At 45.1% G+C, this 18,327-nt stretch overlaps 1 protein-coding gene across 2 annotated transcripts in view; it reads left to right on the top strand.

Moving 5' to 3' along the window:
* The window catches only part of LOC105491090 (phosphatidylinositol glycan anchor biosynthesis class L), a 113,502-nt gene extending 101,999 nt beyond the window's left edge, over positions 1-11,503 (top strand). Inside the window, exons 7-8 of one of the 2 annotated variants that reach the window (XR_011615421.1) lie at positions 3,280-6,040; positions 10,719-11,503. Coding sequence is in view for 1 of the 2 variants with exons in the window: in XM_011757245.2 (XP_011755547.1) it covers positions 10,719-10,817 (99 nt within the window). In the remaining variant the exon portion in view is untranslated. The remainder of the gene's footprint in view (positions 1-3,279; positions 6,041-10,718) is intronic. The other variant, XM_011757245.2, reaches the window with a different exon arrangement.
* Positions 11,504-18,327: the final 6,824 nt, after the last annotated feature.

Here is an 18,327-nt window from a genome sequence, read left to right as displayed (position 1 = left end):
GACTTGCTTGAACCCGGGAGGCAGAAGTTGCAGTGAGCTGAGATCACGCCACTGTACTCCAGCCTGGACAACAGAGTGAGACTCCGAGTCTCCGTCTCCAAAAAAAAAAAAAAAAAAAAAGAGCCCAGGGCAGACTGCAAGAAGCCTATATGAAGCCTATATGCAGGTTGAGGAAGAGCTAGGCCAGGTCAGGTCATCCTAGGGAAAACTCTTAGCTGTCCATGGAGCAGGTGATTGAGTGCCATCAGAGTTAGGGAGAGGGTGGGCTGAGGAGAATTGCTCCCCAGTTTGTCTCCAGGTGCATCCCCCTGTAGACTTAAGCCCCCCACAGAGAGACGGGTAGCACAATAAGTGAAAGAACCAAGTCGGGGATTCTGGCTCGTGCCTGTAGTCTCACCTGCTTGAGAGGTTGGGGTGGGAGGATGGCTTGAGCCCAGGAGTTTGTGTCTGCCCTGGGCAACACAGCTTTATTAGGAAGAAGGGAAGGGGAAGGGGAAAGGGAAGGGAGAGAGAGAGGAAGGAAGGGAGAAAGAAAGAGAGAGAGAGAAGGAGAGAGTGAGAGAAAGAAAAGGAAAGAAGGAAGGAAGGAAGGAAGGAAGGAAGGAAGGAAGGAAGGAAGGAAGGAAGGAAGGAAGGAAGCGGGGAGAGAGGAAGGGGAAGGTAAGGAAGGAAGGGAAGGAAGAGAGAGGAAGGGAGAAAGAAAGAGAAGGGAGGGAGAGAGAAGGAGAGAGGAAGGAAGGGAGGGAGGGAAGGAAAGAAAGAAGGAAGGGAGAGAAGGAGGGAAGGAAGGAAGGAAACAAGGAAGCGAGAGAAAGAGGGAGAGAGAGAGAAAAAAGGAAGGAAGGAAGGAAAAAATCTAAGAGAATAGAAGAAACTCAGGATGATTATTTTGGTTTTGTGGTTTTTTTGTTTAGCTTTATTTTCTTTTCTTTTTTTTTTTGAGACGGAGTCTCGCTCTTTCGCCCAGGCTGGAGTGCAGTGGCCGGATCTCAGCTCACTGCAAGCTCCGCCTCCTGGGTTTACGCCATCCTCCTGCCTCAGCCTCCCGAGTAGCTGGGACTACAGGCGCCCGCCACCACGCCCGGCTAGCTTTTTGTATTTTTTAGTAGAGACGGGGTTTCACCGTGTTAGCCAGGACGGTCTCGATCTCCTGACCTCGTGATCCACCCGTCTCGGCCTCCCAAAGTGCTGGGATTACAGGCTTGAGCCACCGCGCCCAGCCTAGCTTTATTTTCTAAATTTTATTTGAGATGGAGTCTTCCTCTGTTACCCAGACTGGAGTGCAGTGGCACAATCTCGGCTCACTGCAACCTCTGCCTCCCAGGTTCAAGTAATTCCGTCTCAGCTTCTCCAGTAACTGGGACTACAGGTGCACACCACCACGCCCAGCTAATTTTTGTATTTTTAATAGAAACAGAGTTTCACCATATTGGTCAGGTTGGTCTCGAACTCCTGACCGCAGGTGATCTACCCACCTTGGCCTCCCAAAGTGCTGGGATTACAGGCTAAGCCACCGTGCCTGGCGATTTTTTTTTTTTTTTTTTTTTTTTTAGATGGAGTCTTGCTCTGTCGCCCACGCTGGGGTGCAATGACATGATCTCAGCACACTGCAACCTCTGCCTCCCAGGTTCAAGCGATTCTCTTGCCTCAGGCTCTCGAGTAACTGGGAGTACAGGCACATGCCACCACGCCCAGCTAATTTTTGTATTTTTAATAGAGGCGGGGTTTCACCAGGTTGGCCAGGCTGGTCTTGAACTCCTGACCTCAGATGATCCACTCACCTCTGCTTCCCAAAGTGCTGGGATTACAGGCGTGAACCACTGCACTGGGCTTGTTTTTTTTTTTCTTCTTTTTTCTTTTTGAGACGTAGTTTCGCTCTTGTTGCCCAGGCTGGAGTGCAATGGTGCGATCTCGGATCACTGCACCCTCCACCTCCTGGGTTCAAGTGATTTTTCTGCATCACACTCCCGAGTAGCTGGGATTACAGGCATGTGCCACCATGCCCAGCTAATTTTGTATTTTTAGTAGACACAGGGTTTCGCCACATTTGTCAGGCTGGTCTTGAACTCCTGACCTCAGGTAATCCATCCGCCTCAGCCTCCCGTAGTGCTGGGATTACAGGCATGAGCCACCGTTCCCAGCCCATATTTTCTGAATTTTCTACAGTAAACCTTTGTACCTAGTAAGAGGCACTTTGCTAGGTACTGAGAATGCAGTGTTGAGCACATATCTTGTTTCTTCGATCGTACATTAGTTTTTGTACTTTATTATTTCTGTCCTACTTTATTTATGGTTTTATTCCCTTCCTTCCTTCCTTCCTTCCTTCCTTCTTTCTGCTCTTTCTTTCTTTCTTTCTGCTGTTATTTATTTATTTTTTTTAGACAGAGTTTTGCTCTTGTTGCCCAGGCTGGAGTACAATGGTGTGATCTCGGCTCACTTCAACCTTCGCCTCCTGGGTTCAAGTGATTCTCCTGCCTCAGCCTCCCGAGTAGCTGAAATTACAGGCACACACCACCATGCCTGGCTAATTTTGTATTTTTAGTAGAGACAGGGTTTCTCCATGTTGGTCAGGCTGGTCTCGAACTCCCGACCTCAGGTGATCCGCCCACCTCAGCCTCCCAAAGTGCTGGGATTACAGGCATAAATCATCGCACCCAGCCTATTTATTTATTTTTTATTTTTATTTTTTGACACAGTCTTGCTCTGTCTCTGAGGCTGGAGTGCAGTGGAGTGATCTCAGCTCACCACAACCTCCACCTCCTGGGTTCAAGCAATTCTCCTGCCTCAGTCTCCTGAGTAGCTGGAACTACAGGGGCCCACTACCGTGTCTGGCTAACTTTTGTATTTTTAGTAGACACTGGGTTTCGCCATGTTGGCCAGGCTGGTCTTGAACTTCTGACCTCAAGTGATCCACCCAGCTCGGCCTCCCAAAGTGCTGGGATTACAGGCGTGAGTCACTGCACCCAGCCTGTTCTTTAAATCTCTTTAACTTGAAAGGTTAGTTTTGTTTTCACTTACAATCTTCAAAAAAAAAAACAAAAAAAAAAAACTTTAATACTATTAATTTTCCTTGAAGTGTTTCTTTAGCTACACATGATAAGTTTTGATATGTAGTTCTCCTATTGTCACCTAATTATAAGTAATTTATAGTCTCCATTGTGAGTTCCTCCTTAATCTTTGAGGGTATAGAGTTTACAGACATGTATGTCAATCTTCATTATTTGTAGTTCAATATTTATGAATGCACCTACTCACTAAAATTCATTTGTAACTCCAAAGTCAGTGCTCGAAGTGCTTTTGTGGTCATTCGTGGACACTCGCAGAGGGGTGAAACGTGAGTCACTGGATGCACATATGCATGTTCCCAACTGTTTCAACTCTCCCACTGTAAAAAAATACCTTTTTGTGGTATATTTCATGCCCCATTTTTCTCATTTTTGTGGTTTTTGTTGATTTTGCTGTTTAAAATAGCCTCTAAGAATGATGCTGAACTGCTGTCTTGCATTCCTAAGCACAAGAGGCTGTAATATGCCTTATGTGGGTTTGATCACAAGCATGAGTTACAGTGCAATTGGCCATGAGTTCAGTGCTAATGAATCCACAATATGTATTTCATATGGAGTTTTTAAACAGAAATATACATAAAACAAGGTTATATATTGATGGATGGATGAAACTATTGTGGCCAAAGGCTTGGGGGAACCCAACCCTGTATTTCCGCTAGAAACAATGGTTCAGTATTCACTAATTCAGTGTTCTCAGTGACTTTATAGAACTACCACAAATGAGAATGGCATGGCTATGTGTGTATATGTGGTCTTTTTTTTTTCTTGTTTTTTTTTTTTCTTTGAGACAGAGTTTCACTCTTGTTGCCCATGCTGGTGTGCAATGGTGCGATCTCAGCTCATTGCAACCTCCACCTCCCAGGTTCAAATGATTCTCCTGCCTCAGCCTCCCAAGGAGCTGGGATTACAGGCACGCGCCACCATGCCCGGCTAATTTTCTAATTTTTAGTAGAGACAGGGTTTCTCCATGTTGGTCAGGCTGGTCTCCAACTCCCGACCTCAGGTGATCTGCCCGCCTCGGCCTCCCAAAGTGGTGGGATTACGGGCGTGAGCCACTGTGCCCTGCCGTGTATGTGGTATTTTTATTGTTAATTTATAATTTAATTGCTTTGTGGTCAGTGAATGGTTTTCGTAACACTGATTTTTTTTTTTTTTTTTTTTGAGGTGGAGTCTTGCTCTGTCGCCCAGGCTGGAGTGTAGTGGTGAGATCTCAGCTCACTGAAACCTCTGCCTCCTGGGTTCAAGTGATTCTCCTGCCTCAGCCTCCTGAGTAGCTGGTATTACAGACAGGCTGACACCACTAAGCCTGGCTAAGTTTTTTGTATTTTTAGTAGAGACGGAGTTTCACTATATTGGCCAAGCTGGTCTTGAACTCCTGACCTGGTCGTCCGCACACCTCAGCCTCCCAAAGTGATGGGATTACAAACATGAGCCACCGCACCCTGCCCAAAGCTGCTATATCTTTTTTTTTTTTTTTTTTTTTTTTTTGAGACGGAGTCTCGCTGTGTTGCCTAGGCTGGAGTGCATTGGCACAGTCTCGGCTCACTGTAAGCTCCACCTCCCAGGTTCATGCCATTCTCCTGCCTCAGCCTCCCCAGCAGCTGGGACTACAGGCACCTGCCACCACGCTCAGCTAATTTTTTGTATTTTTAGTAGAGACGGGGTTTCGCCGTGTTAGCCAGGATGGTCTCGATCACCTGACCTTGTGATCCGCCTGCCTCGGCCTCCCAAAGTGCTGGGATTACAGGTGGGAGCCACTGCGCCCAGGCTCTGTCATATCTTTTTAGGAGATTATTTATCTTATTTATTTATTTATTTTGAGACAGAGTTTTGCTCTTGTTGCCCAGGCTGGAATGCGATGATGCAATCTCAGCTCACCACAACCGCTGCCTCCTGGGTTCAAGCGATTCCCCTGCCTCAGCCTCCTTAGTAGCTGGAGTTACAGGCATGCACTACCACGCCCAGCTAATTTTGGATTTTTTTTTTTTAGTAGAGATGGGGTTTCACCATGTTGGTCAGGCTGGTCTCAAACTCCTGACCTCAAGTGATCCACCCGCCCCGGGCTCCCAAGGTGCTGAGGTTACAGGCATGAGCCACTGCGTCTAACCAATTCCTCTTATTATCTTATAAGTTCCCTCTTTTGTAATGGTTTTCCCTTTATCTTCTATTTTATTTTTATTTATTTATTTTTTTGAGACAGGGTCTCGCTCTGTCGCCAGGCTGGAGTGCAGTGGCGATCTCGGCTCACTGCAATCTCCACTCATTGCAATCTCCACCTCCCGGGTTCAAGCAATTCTCCTGCCTCAGCTTCCCGAGTAGCTGGGATTACAGGCGCCCACCACCACGCCCCACTAATTTTGTATTTTTAGTAGAGACAGAGTTTCTCCATGTTGGTCAGGATGGTCTCGAACTCCCCACCTCAGGTGATCAACCTGCCTTGGTCTCCCAAAGTGCTGCAATTACAGGCATGAGCCACCATGCCCAGCCTTAATTGTTGTATTTTTAGTAGAGATGGGCTTTCACCATGTTGGCCAGGATGGTCTCGATCTCCTGACCTCGTGATCCGCCCGCCTTGGCCTCCCAAAGTGCTGAGATTACAGGCGTGAGCCACCATTCCTGGCCCATATACTAGCTTTCTTTCTTTTTTTTTTTTTTAATTTTAATTTTATTTTGAGACGGAGTCTCATTCTGTCACCAGTCTGGAGTACAGCGGTGCGATCTCGGCTCACTGCAACCTCCGCCTCCTGGGTTCAAGCGATTCTCCTGCCTCAGCCTGCCAAGTAGCTGGGATTATGCGTATGTGCCACCATACCCAGCTAATTTTTATATTTTTAATAGAGACAGGGTTTTGCCATGTTGGCCAAGCTGGTCTCAAACTCCTGACCTCAGATGATCTACCTGCCTCGGCCTCCCAAAGTGCTGGGATTACAGGTGTCATCCACCATGCCTGGCCTCCATATACCAGCTTTCTTTAGGTTAGTATCTGCATGGTTTATCTCTTTCATCCTTTTATTTTCACCCTTTTCTTGTGATTTTTAGTTGTATTTTCTGTAAGTGGCATGTAGTTGGAATTTTTTTAAGTCCTGCTATGAAATATCGCGGATATATTTGGTCTATTTTTATTTGTAATTACTGCTATATTTAGACAGTTCTACTATCTAATTTTGTGTTTTCTGTTCAACACTCCTCCCACCCCCAATTCTTTTCCTGCCTTCTATTAGTCAAGTTTTCCACAGTCTCTCTCCCTTGTTTCTCTCCCTGCTGTTTGTGGTGGCCCCCTACATTTTTTAAAATATAATTTAAAATTTTTTTTAGAGATAGGCTCTCATTCTGTCTGTCACCCAGGCTGGTGTGCAGTGACATGGTCATAACCCACAGAAGCCTTGAACTCCTGAGCTCAAGAAATCCTCTGACCTCAGTCTCCCAAGTAGCCGCTGCACCTGGGCAAATGTATTGAATTATATAAGTAATTATTATGTATAATTACAAGTAATAATTACACAATTATTAAGATGTTTAAAAATTTTAAAAAGAAAGGCTGTGCACATTGGCTCACGCCTATAATCCCAGCAGTTTGGGAGGCTGGTGGATCGCCTGAGGTCAGGAGTTCGCGATCAACCTGACCAACATAGCCAAACCCCGTCTCTACTAAAAATACAAAAATTAGCTGGGCATGGTGGCGCATCCCTGTAACCCCAGCTACCTGGGAGGCTGAGGCAGGAGAATCACTTGAACCTGCGAGGCGGAGGTTGCAGCGAGCCAAGGTCGCGCCATTGCACTCCAGCCTGAGTGACAAGAACAAAACTTTGTCTCAAAAAAAATTAAAAAGAAAAAATTAGTCTGGGCATGGTGGCTCATGCCTCTAATCCCAGCACTTTGGAAGGCCAAGGGAGGAGGATCGCTTGAGGCCAGGAGTTTAAGACCAGCCTGGGCAACATAGCAAGACCCTGTCTCTACAAAAAAAATTTTTTTTAAATTAGCCAGGTGTAAAAGGCCAGGTGCAGTGGCTCACGCCTGTGATCCCAGCACTTTGGGAGCCCGAGGTGGGCAGATCACAAGGTCAAGAGATTGAGACCATCCTGGCCAACATGGCGAAACCCCATCTCTACTAAAAATACAAAAAATTAGCCGGACGTGGTGGCAGGCGCCTGTAATCCCAGCTACTCGGGAGGATGAGGCAGGAGAATCACTTGAACCCGGGAGGCAGAGGTTGCAGTGAGCCGAGATCACGCCATTGCACTCCAGCTTGGGCAAAAAGAGCAAAACTCTGTCTCCAAAAAAAAAAAAAAATAGCCAGGTGTGGCAAAGCCTATCTGTAGTCCCAGCTACTTGAGAGGCTGAGGTAGGAGTATCATTTGAGCCCAAGAATTGGAGACTGCGGTGAGTCATGATCATGCCACTGCACTCCATCCTGGGCAATAGAGTGAGACCCTGTCTCTAGAAAAAAAAAAAAAATATATATATATATAAAAAATAAAATATATGTACTTTGACCCGATAATTTTTATTTCCATAATTTTTTTCAATCCTACTCCTTCTGTATATTTTTATAATTTTATGTTCAGGAAGTGAACAAAGATGTGTCCAGAAATTTATGTCCAAGGATTTTCATTAGAATAATTTATAATAACCAAAATAGGAACTAATATTCACCAGATGAATGAGACAGTACTATATAACGAATAAAATTACAGTTTTGAAGGATATATAGTGAAAATGCTCCAAAAGAGGGGAAAAAGCAGAAATACAAAATTGCACACATAATTTTGGACACATCTAAATAAATTTTTGGACACACTACATAAATAATTTCTATAAGTGTCTATCTTAATGAATGCTGAAAGTCATTGAAAGATTAGGGCATCTCAGTATATGGGCCATGTAGGCAGCATGATATGGGAAATCCTTGTAACTTGGTAACTATTACAAGTAGACAAATCAAGTGTGATTGAACTACAATGTTCTCTCTCAATTTTTTCCTAAATATTTTTTTCTTTATTACAGTCTTCAAAATTTTCATTTTATTCTGTGATCTTACACATCCATTTTGTTTGATGGTAAATTTCCTTTAAAAATTATAGTTGGAGGCTGGGCACAGTGGCTCACGCCTGTAATCCCAGCACTTTGGGAGGCCGAGGCGGGTGGATCATGTGGTTAGGAGATCGAGACCATCCTGGCCAACATGGTGAGACCCCATCTCTACTAAAAATACAAAAATTAGCCAGATGTGGTGGCACGCACCTGTAATCCCAGCTACTCGGGAGGCCGAGGCAGGAAAATAGCTTGAACCCAGGAGGCAGAGGTTGTGGTGAGCCGAGGTGGGGCCACTGCACTCCAGCCTGGCAACACAGCAAGACTCCATCTCAACAAAAAAAAAAAAGAAAGAAAGAAAGAAAAAGAAAACATTGTAATTGGGCCGGGCGAAGTGGCTCACTCCTGTAATTCCAGCACTTTGGGAGGCCAAGGCAGGTGGATCACTTGAGGTCAGGAGTTCAAGACCAGCCTGAACAACATAGTGAAACCATGTGTCTACTAAAAAAACAAAAATTAGCCAGGCGTGGTGGCAGGTGCCTGTAATCCCAGCTACTTGGGGGCTAAGGCAGGAGAATCACTTGAACCCAGGAGGCAGAGGTTGCGCTAAACCGAGATTGAACCATTGCACTCCAGCCTGGGCGACAGAGTGAGACTCCATCTCAAAAAAGAGAAAAAAAAAAAAATTATAGTTGGGCTGGGTACGGTGGCTCACACCTGTAATTCCAGCACTTTAGGAGGCTGAGGTGGGTGGATCACTTGAGGTCAGAAGTTCGACACCAGCCTGGCCAACATGATGAAACCCCATCTCTACTAAAAATACAAAAATTAGGTGAGTATGGCAGTGGGATTCTGTAATCCCAACTACCCAGGAGGCTGAGGCAGGAGAATTGCTTGAACCCGGGAGGCGGAGGTTGCAGTGAGCTGAGATCGTGCCACTGCACCCCAGCCTGGGCGATAGAGACTCCATCTCAAAAAAAAAAAAAATCATAGTTGGATTTCCTGTTGAAATAATGCTGCATAATATTTACTCAATAATATTCTATGGTGATTGTTCTGCCTCAATTCTCTTTATCAGTTAAAGCTTGGTTATCACAGGTGTGTTTATGTCTTTAAAGTCATGTAGGTTCTTTTTCTTTTCTTTTCTTTTTTTCTTTTTTTTTGAGATGGAGTTTCACTCTTGTTGCCCAGGCTGGAGTGCAATGGTGTGATCTCAGCTCACTGCAACCTCTGCCTCCCAGGTTCAAGCGATTCTCCTGCCTCAGGCTCCCAAGTAGCTGGGATTACAGGCATGAGCTCCCACACCCGGCTAATTTTGTATTTTCCATAGAGACGGGGTTTCTCCACTTTGGTCAGGCTGGTCTCGAACTCCTGACCTCAGGTGATCCGCCTACTTTGGCCTCCCAAAGTGCTGGGGTTACAGGTGTGAGCCACTGCACCTGGCAAGTCATGTAGCGTCTGACAATGAATATAAAAGGGGTTCTTTACATAAAAGTTTGTGAAGATATTAGCTTAGAGAGGCAAGTTAATTATGGTACTCAGAGATAAACAGGCACATCCTTTTATGTATATCTAGTGAAGTCAGTTGCTGTAATCTAGTCTGTTTAAAAACCGAACTATACTAGGTCTGAATAACAAGATAATGTACATTTCCCCTAGAAGGTGGGAACGACAACTCACGCCTGTGTGCCATTCCTTGTTTTCTTCTTCTGACAGTGATTGTACCTCCGAAATGACCTAACTCAGAGGAATTTGGGCATAGTGTACTAGCACGTACTAGGTTGCTTCCCATGAAACATCCCTGTCTGTGTTGTACATTTGAGGTAGTAGCAACATGATTAAGAATGTGGACTGTAAACGGCCAGGCGTGGTGGCTCAGGCTTGTAATCCCAGCACTTTGGGAGGCCGAGGCGGGCAGATCACAAGGTCAGGAGACCATCCTGGCTAACGCAGTGAAACCCTGTCTCTACCAAAAATACAAAAAATTAGCTGGGTGTGGTGGCGAGTGCCTATAGTCCCAGATACTCGGGAGGCTGAGGCAGGAGAATGGCGTGAACCCGGGAGACAGAGTTTGTAGTGAGCCAAGATTGCGCCACCGCACTCCAGACTGGGCGACAGGGCGAGACTCCATCTCAAAAAAAAAAAAAAGAAAAAACTAAAAAAAAAGAAAAAAAGAATGTGGACTGTAGAGTCAATCGGATGGCTCTGGGTTAAAATCTCAGCCAGCTCTACTACCTACTAGCTATTTGAGACTGATGAGTTTCCTCATCTATTTATTTTTTTAAAAAACAGTAATAACAGTACTTGATTCACAGGGTTGTTAACATTGAGATGATGCATGTGGACTGTTTTGCCAGTTTTCTGGCATCCCATAGTGAGTGTTGTAGCTACCGTGAGCATTGTGTGTTATAATCACAGGGAGTAAGTAGGACATATGAAAGCAGGGGCCATGATAGGGGGCCAATCCAGAGAGGTTCGTGGGTTACGGGAAGAAGACAGATAAGGCTATAGCATGAAGCATATTAGTGCGAGGAAGGATTTAAGGTGAGGAGGCCAGATCTGAAAGTAATGAAACAGCTCCAGTGCAAGTGTTTCATAACTGATTCTCTTTGATTCTTCTAGAGAGCCATGTCCTGCCACCGCAGCCAGCTCCTCTGGTTCCGCCGCCTCTACATTCTCTTCTCCCGGTACATGAGAATCAACTCACTGAGCTTCCTCTGAAGCCTTGAAGGGTTTTCAGATCCAAGGAACAAAGGGGAAAATAGACAAAGGTGTGCAGGGGACCTGGCCTGGCACTGGCTTATTTGCCTGAGCTCAAGGAGATCCCCGCTGGAGCAGCCTCTGCAAAAGGGAGCCCATGTAGGCCAGGGGCTGTCCAAACTCCAGCTTCTTCCCCTGGGAAAAAACCCAAAGAACCAAAAACAAACCACCCCAAGGATAATAATAGCTACCCTGCTAGCTTCTCAAGTTCTTGTGAATCACAATTTACATAATGACACAGTATATGTGGAACACCTAGCCCAGTGTCTGGGCAGGTCCCTATTATCATAAATGAATGTAAAAGTGCTCTAAAAACACTCCACAGATGTGACTTTTACATTGTTTCCAAAGTAAGGTCACCAAAAACACATACATAAAATGCAACAGTGTGTGTTGAATTGGTTCAATCATAATTCATTTGATTTTTCTTTTATCAGAATGCGGGTCTAGGAAAAACTTGCCCTATTTAACAGCACAGCTGTTGACTGAAGCATCCAAGTACCAGTCACTGGGGTGGGCACTGTTTTATACAGAGACGATTACAAGGGCTCTGCCCCAAAGAGCTTACAATCAAATATGTCAGCTCTCAGTCTTTTTGGAGAAGTAGGAAATAGGAAGATAAATCTGAGACTTAAAAAAACACAAAAGATTCAAGAACCCACTGTCTTAAAATTGTCCTACAAACAAAAGCACTCTGAAAGCTCTGGCTTGGAAACTACTCTCAGAATCCAGCTAATGGTCCGGGGAAGTGGCCTGAGGCAGGGAAGCTCAGTGGTGAAGAGCACAGGCTGGTAGCCCTGTGATTGAAGCCAGAATGATCAGCTGTGTAACCAAAGGCAAGGTGCTGAACCTTTCTCTGCCTCAATTCTCCCACCTGCAAAATGGGAGATAACAACGATCCCAACCTCAGAGAACTGAACAAGATAATACATGAAGGTGCATATCGAAGAGTCTCGCATGCTCTGCTGGGTAAGTATTCCCTCCACCTGCCACAGGAAACACTGAATTGCTTCTCCATAGCTGCAGGTTAGAGACCTGCTTGTTCAGACTCTCTACCTCAACTTGCCCCCACTTTGCTTAGTGTCATCATTATCTTGAATGCCTCCTAGGGGCCATATAAGACTAATAGAGCTATTAGGCCCTGAAGCTGGAATCAAAAATGCAAATGTGGTTATGTGATTTGTCTACTTAAACTTTGTCAGTAGCTCCTAATAGCCTTCATGTGAAAGTGTGACCAGAAGCACGTTACTAACACTGGCTAGAGTGCAGTAGGAGAGTGTGGTAGGACAGGCTGACTTCTGCCCTGTTACTAGGAAGACAGACACTGACCCAGCCTTTCTGAACAGCAACTCTGCTCAGAGCTTTTAAAATATGCATACTCTATGAACTAAGGAATACTTAGAAAATCAAAATTATATACGCACAGGCTGGGCGCAGTGGCTCACACCTGTAATCCTAGCACTTTGGGAGGCCGAGGTGGGTGGATCACTTGAGGCCAGGAGTTCGAGACCAGCTTGGCAACGTGGCAAAACCCCGTGTCTACTAAAAATATAAAATTAGCCAGGCATGGTGCCGCGGGCCTGTGGTCCCAGCTATTCAGAAGCACAAGAATTGCTCGAACCCAGAAGGCGGAGGCTGCAGTGAGCCAAGATCGCACCACTGCACTCCAGCCTGGGTGACAGAGCGAAACTCTGTCTCCAAAAAAACAACAATAATTATATACACAAGATCATCATTGTATTATTTATAATAGCAAAACTGGAAAAATCCAGTGATGCAATTGTGTTTTCTAACAAGGAAGAACGTTCACACCGTATTAAATTTTTAAAAGGGTTAGGAATAGCACAATCCCATTTTTGTTGAATAAATATATACACAAGTATACAAATAAATAAATACATATATATCAAAAGATATATATCCAAAAGATAAATACTAGCTGGCAAGGTAATCTTTCAACAATGAACATTTATAATTGTAGAGGACTTTGTTATTGTTTATGGATCATTTGGATGGGAGAATTTTGATATCATGTGAAGTTTTTAAAAAGTGCATTTATAGGCCTGGCCGCGGTGGCTCACGCCTGTAATCCCAGCACTTTGGGAGGCCGAGGCAGGCAGATCACAAGGTCAAGAGATCAAGACCATCCTGGCCAACATGGTGAAACTCCGTCTCTACTAAAAACACAAAAATTAGCCGGGCGTGGTGGCGAGCGCCTATAGTCCCAGCTACTCAGGTGGCTGAGGCAGGCGAATCACTTGAACCTGGGAGGCAGAGATTGCAGTGAGCTGAGATCGCACCACTGCACTCCAGCCTGACAACAGAGTGAGAGTCCATCTCAAAGGAAAAAAAAAAAAGTGTGTATAGGCCGGGTGCAGTGGCTCACACCTGTAATCCCAGCACTTCGGGAGGCTGATGCAGGGGGATTACTTGAGCTCAGGAGTTTGAAACCAGCCTGGGCAACATAGTAAGACACGATCTTTACAAAAAATTTAAAAATTACCCAGGCTTGGTGGTGGGTATGTATAGTCCCAGCTACTCAGGAGGCTGAAGAGGGAAGATCACTTGTGCCCAGGAGGTTGAGGCTGCAGTGAGCCATGATCATACCACTGCACTCCAGCCTAGGCCACAGAATGAGACCCTGTCTCAAAAAAAAAAAAAAAAAAAAAAAAAATATATATATATATATATATATGTATATTTATATGTATAAATCTTAGAGGTTAGAAAGATGAACAAAATTATTATTATTATTATTTTTTTTTTTTTTGGAGACGGAGTCTCGCTCTGTCGCCCGGGCTGGAGTGCAGTGGCCGGATCTCAGCTCACTGCAAGCTCCGCCTCCCTGGTTTACGCCATTCTCCTGCCTCAGCCTCCTGAGTAGCTGGGACTACAGGTGCCTGCCACCACGCCCGGCTAGTTTTTTGTATTTTTTTTAGTAGAGACGGGGTTTCACCGTGTTAGCCAGGATGGTCTCGATCTCCTGACCTCGTGATCCGCCCATCTCGGCCTCCCAAAGTGCTGGGATTACAGGCTTGAGCCACCACACCCGGCCGAACAAAATTATTAATATTGCTTCTGGATGGTGAGATTTGAAACTTATTTCCTGCCTTTTTTGTTTGTTTGTTTGTTTATTTTGTTTTTTGAAATAGAGTCTCGCTCTGTCGCCTAGGCTGGAGTGCAGTGGCACACTGCAAGCTCCGCCTCCTGGGTTCACGCCATTCTCCTGCTTCAGCTGCCTGAGTAGCTGGGACTACAGGCTCCTGCCACCACACCCGGCTAAATTTTTGTATTTTTAGTAGAGATGGGGTTTCACCATGTTAGCCAGGATGGTCTCAATCTCCTGACTTCATGATCCGCATGCCTCGGCCTCCCAAAATGCTGGGATTGCAGGCGTGAGCCACTGTGCCCAGCCTTCCTGCCTGTTTTGTTTTACTGTACATTCCACTTTTTTGAAATAATTAAGTAAAAATAGGCCGGCACGGTGGCTCACACCTATAATCCCAGCTACTTGGGAGGCTGAGGCAAAATTGCTTGAACCTGAGAGGTAGAGGTTGCAGTGAGTCAAGATCACACCACTGCACTCCAGCCTTGGCGACAGAGGGATACTCCGTCTCAAAATAAATAAATAAATAAATTTAATTTAATTTAAAAAATAAAAAAAGAGGGTTGCTGCATCTGAGACTGCAAGTTCTACTCTGGGTTCAGGAAAGAGGACAGACCAGAACTAGGCTCTCCTTGGTACCAGCAGAGAGCCAAGGGACCGCAGCACAGGAGGGAAGGAAGCCCCTGGAAGCCAGTTAGGGCAGCCACTACCAGTGCCTTGGTGAGGAAAGTACCCTCCAGATGCAATGCAGCCCTGGGGACACTTGTCCTAGCAAGAAAAGAGTGTCCTTGTGCAAATTATCAAAAGGTAGTCTTTCCTGCAGGCAACACATTCCCTCCCCAGGGACAGCCACCAACAGCCTTGCAGAGGAGCAGAGACTTAAGCATCCACTTAACTGGATGCCCTTGTTTGGTTAACAACTTGCAGAACTAGGCAGCAGTAGCGCCGAAGCCTGGAGCAAAAATCAGAATCTCATGGTTCCTTGAAGGAACACCAAAAAAAAAAAAAAAAAAAAGAAAGAAAGAAAAAGAAAAAAAGAAAAAGAAAGGAAGAGAAGAGAGAATTCTTTCCTCCAACTGCCCACATAGAAAGGATCTCAGTGAACTAAGAATCCTCTGGGAGGGGCAGCATCCACTTGCTCAGAGGCCTGGAGAGCAGCCAGGCCGGGGTGTGTGTGCTGAAATCAGGAGAGGGTCACCCCTTGTCAGAGAGACCTGCAAACCATCCCCCACCCACATCCTCAGCAAGGGCTGACTGTTTGCCAGTTCTCACCTCGGTCCAGAGAGCAGAAACCACTCCCCACTTGGCCACTACTCAGCAGCCCTGACTCATTAAGGAAACACAAAAACCGAGAGCAACCAGACACAACAGAAAAGGGGAACCCTGACCTGAGGAGGCTCAGACGGAGGGGAATAGGGCAGATCTCACTGACGTAGCAATTAAATGGAAGAGACTTTATCAGAAATAGTAGGGAAAGCCTGGGTACTGACCCAGACGAAAAAGCATGCTTCTCCATGGTGACCAAATTAGTAATGTGGAACATCAAGCAGAAGATAGATTGCAGAACAAAGAGGTTAAAAAGCCAAGAAATAGAAATAAGGGTGGGAAAGAGATTTGAAAACACATTAAGGAGAGCCTTAATGGATGAATGATTTCCATGAATAATGGAAGTTTCAGAAGGAGCAAAAGCAGGAGGGTAATACAGGAGAACTTCCATAATCTCAAGAAGACTGAGTACACTAAAAGAGCCCGCCAAATCCTAGGCAGCTTTGATTTTTAAAACAGAAGCACAAATATGCTATGAAATTCCTAAGTTCCCAGTGAGAAGGGGGAGATTAAAGTATTCAAAAGGTCTCCTCTGGGGGCCATCACCATGGCTCACACCTGTAATCCTAGCACTTTGGGAGGCCGAGGCAGGCAGATCACTTGAGGTCAGGAGTCTCTACTAAAAATACAAAAATCAGCTGGGTGTGGTGGCACATGCCTGTAATCCCAGCTACTCGGGAGGCTGAGGCAGGAGAATCACTTGAACCCAGGAGGCAGAAGTTGCAGTGAGCCGAGATTGTGCCATTGCACTCCAGTCTGGGCTACAGAATGAGACTCTGTTTCAAAAAAAAAAAAGAAACCAGGCCAGGTGCAGTGGCTCATGCCTGTAATCTCAGCACTTTGGGAGGCCAAGGCGGGCGGATCATGAGGTCAAGAGATCAAGACCATCCTGGTCAACATGGTGAAACCCCCCTGTCTACTAAACATACAAAAAATTAGCTGGGCGTGGTGGTGCACACCTGTAGTCCCAGCTACTCGGGAGGCTGAGGCAGGAGAATCACTTGAACCCAGGAGATGGAGGTTGCAGTAAGCCAAGATTGCGCCACTGCACTCCAGCCTGGCAACAGAGCGACACTTCGTTAAAAAAAAAAAAAAAAAAAAAAAAAAATGGTGTCCTCTGGGGTCAAGGGGAGGCTGGGCTGGGCTAGGGGTAAAGCCGCATGGTGCAGGGCGACAAACAGACAAGTGATGGGCTGCAGTCTGGATTGTGAGGAACTGAAAGGTATACAGTTCCAGGACTGAAACTGAAAAGCATGGGATCTCAATTAACAAAGAGGAAAGCAGGAAACGAAGAGAAACTTAAAAGACTGCAAAAGTAAGAAAAAAGGAAAATAGTATAAAATGTAATAAATATAATAGAAGTAATACAAAAAGAATAAAATCAGAGCTACTTCAAAAAATATGAATAGGTTGAATTTCCCGACCAAAACAGACTGTCAAATCAATGTGTTAGAAAATAAAATCTAGGTACATCTAAAAGTAACAAAGGCTAAAAATAAAAGGATCAACCATATACCATATAGCAGGAGAACAAAAAGAAGGAAGAGCAACACCAGAAATCCAGGCCAAGCCCAATATGACACCAAGAAGCACTAAACTGGATGAAGATGGGTATGTTAACAGGTTCACTCCGTGAGATGATAGGCACCCAACATCACAGTAGCCAGATACATAAAACAAAACCTCCCAGACATACAAGACCTTTATTAAAAAACAAAAATAAACAAAACACCACAATAATAGTAGGAGGCCTCAGTATTTTTTCAGAATTTTGAAAAATCAAGTTGGCAAAAAATAATAACATCGAACGTTTGAATAAAGCAAACATTCACTTATGTGATAGAATGTTTACAAAAGTTTACTGTTTATTGGCCACTGATAAATCCATTTATATATTTATTTATTTATTTATTTATTTATTTCAGACAGGGTCTTGTTCTGTCACCCAGGCTTGGAATGCAGTGGTGTGATCACAGCTCACTGCAGCCCAAATTCCTGGGCTCAAGGAACCCTCTGCTTCAGGCTCCCAAGTAGCTGGGACTACAGGCATGTGCCACCACCCGCGCCCGTCCCTGCTAAGCTAATTTTTAAAAATTTTTTGCAAATATGAGGTCTCCCTGTGTTGTCCAGTTTGGTCTCAAACTCCTGGCCTCAAGTGGTCTTCCTCATTTGGTCTCCCAAAGTTTTGGAATTACAGGTGTGAGCCACCACACCTAGTCCCAGAAAGATATTCTCAAACAAGAAATAAATTACAGCCAGATGCGGTGGCTCACGCCTGTAATCCTGGCACTTCGGGAGGCTGAGGCAGGTGGATCACAAGGTCAGGAGTTTGAGACCAGCCTGACCAACATGTTGAAACCCCGTTTCTACTAAAAATACAAAAATTAGCTGGGCATGGTGGCACGCACCTGTAATCCCAGCTACTCAGGAGGCTGAGGCTGAGGCAGGAGAATCGCTTGAACCCAGGAGGTGGAGGTTGCAATGAGCCGAGATCATGCCATTGCACTCCAGCCTAGGCAACAGAGCCAGACTCCATCTCAAAAAAAAAAAAAAGAAAGAAAGAAAGAAAGAAATCACACACAAAAACAGAAAACCCAAGTCAGAGAGCCATTAAGACAAAAAAAAAAAAGACTAATAAATTTGACTCCATCAAAAATTAAAACTCGGCCAGGTGTGGTGGCTCATGCCTGTAATCTCAGCACTTTGAGAGGCCGAGGTGGGTGGATCATGAGTTCAGGAGTTGGAGACCAGCCTGGCCAACATAGTGAAACCCCATCTCTACAAAAAATACAAAACAAATTAGCTGGGCATGGTGGCCGGTGCCTGTAACCCCAGCTACTTGGGAGGCTGAGGCTGGAGAATCCCTTGAACTAGGAAGGCAGAGGTTTCAGTGAGCCAAGTCATGCCATTGCACTCCAGTCTGGGCAACAAGAGCGAAACTCCATCTCAAAAAAAAAAAAACAAATGCATATCTTTCAGCTCAGCAATCCCACTTCTCTATTCTCAAATAATACACATATGTATGTATAAAGAGGTACA

This window comes from Macaca nemestrina, chromosome 17 (genome assembly GCF_043159975.1).
Source record: "Macaca nemestrina isolate mMacNem1 chromosome 17, mMacNem.hap1, whole genome shotgun sequence".
In the NCBI taxonomy this organism is placed as follows: Eukaryota; Metazoa; Chordata; class Mammalia; order Primates; family Cercopithecidae; genus Macaca; species Macaca nemestrina.
Note: the sequence above shows the minus strand (reverse complement) of the source record. Positions and strands in the feature narration are given on the sequence as shown.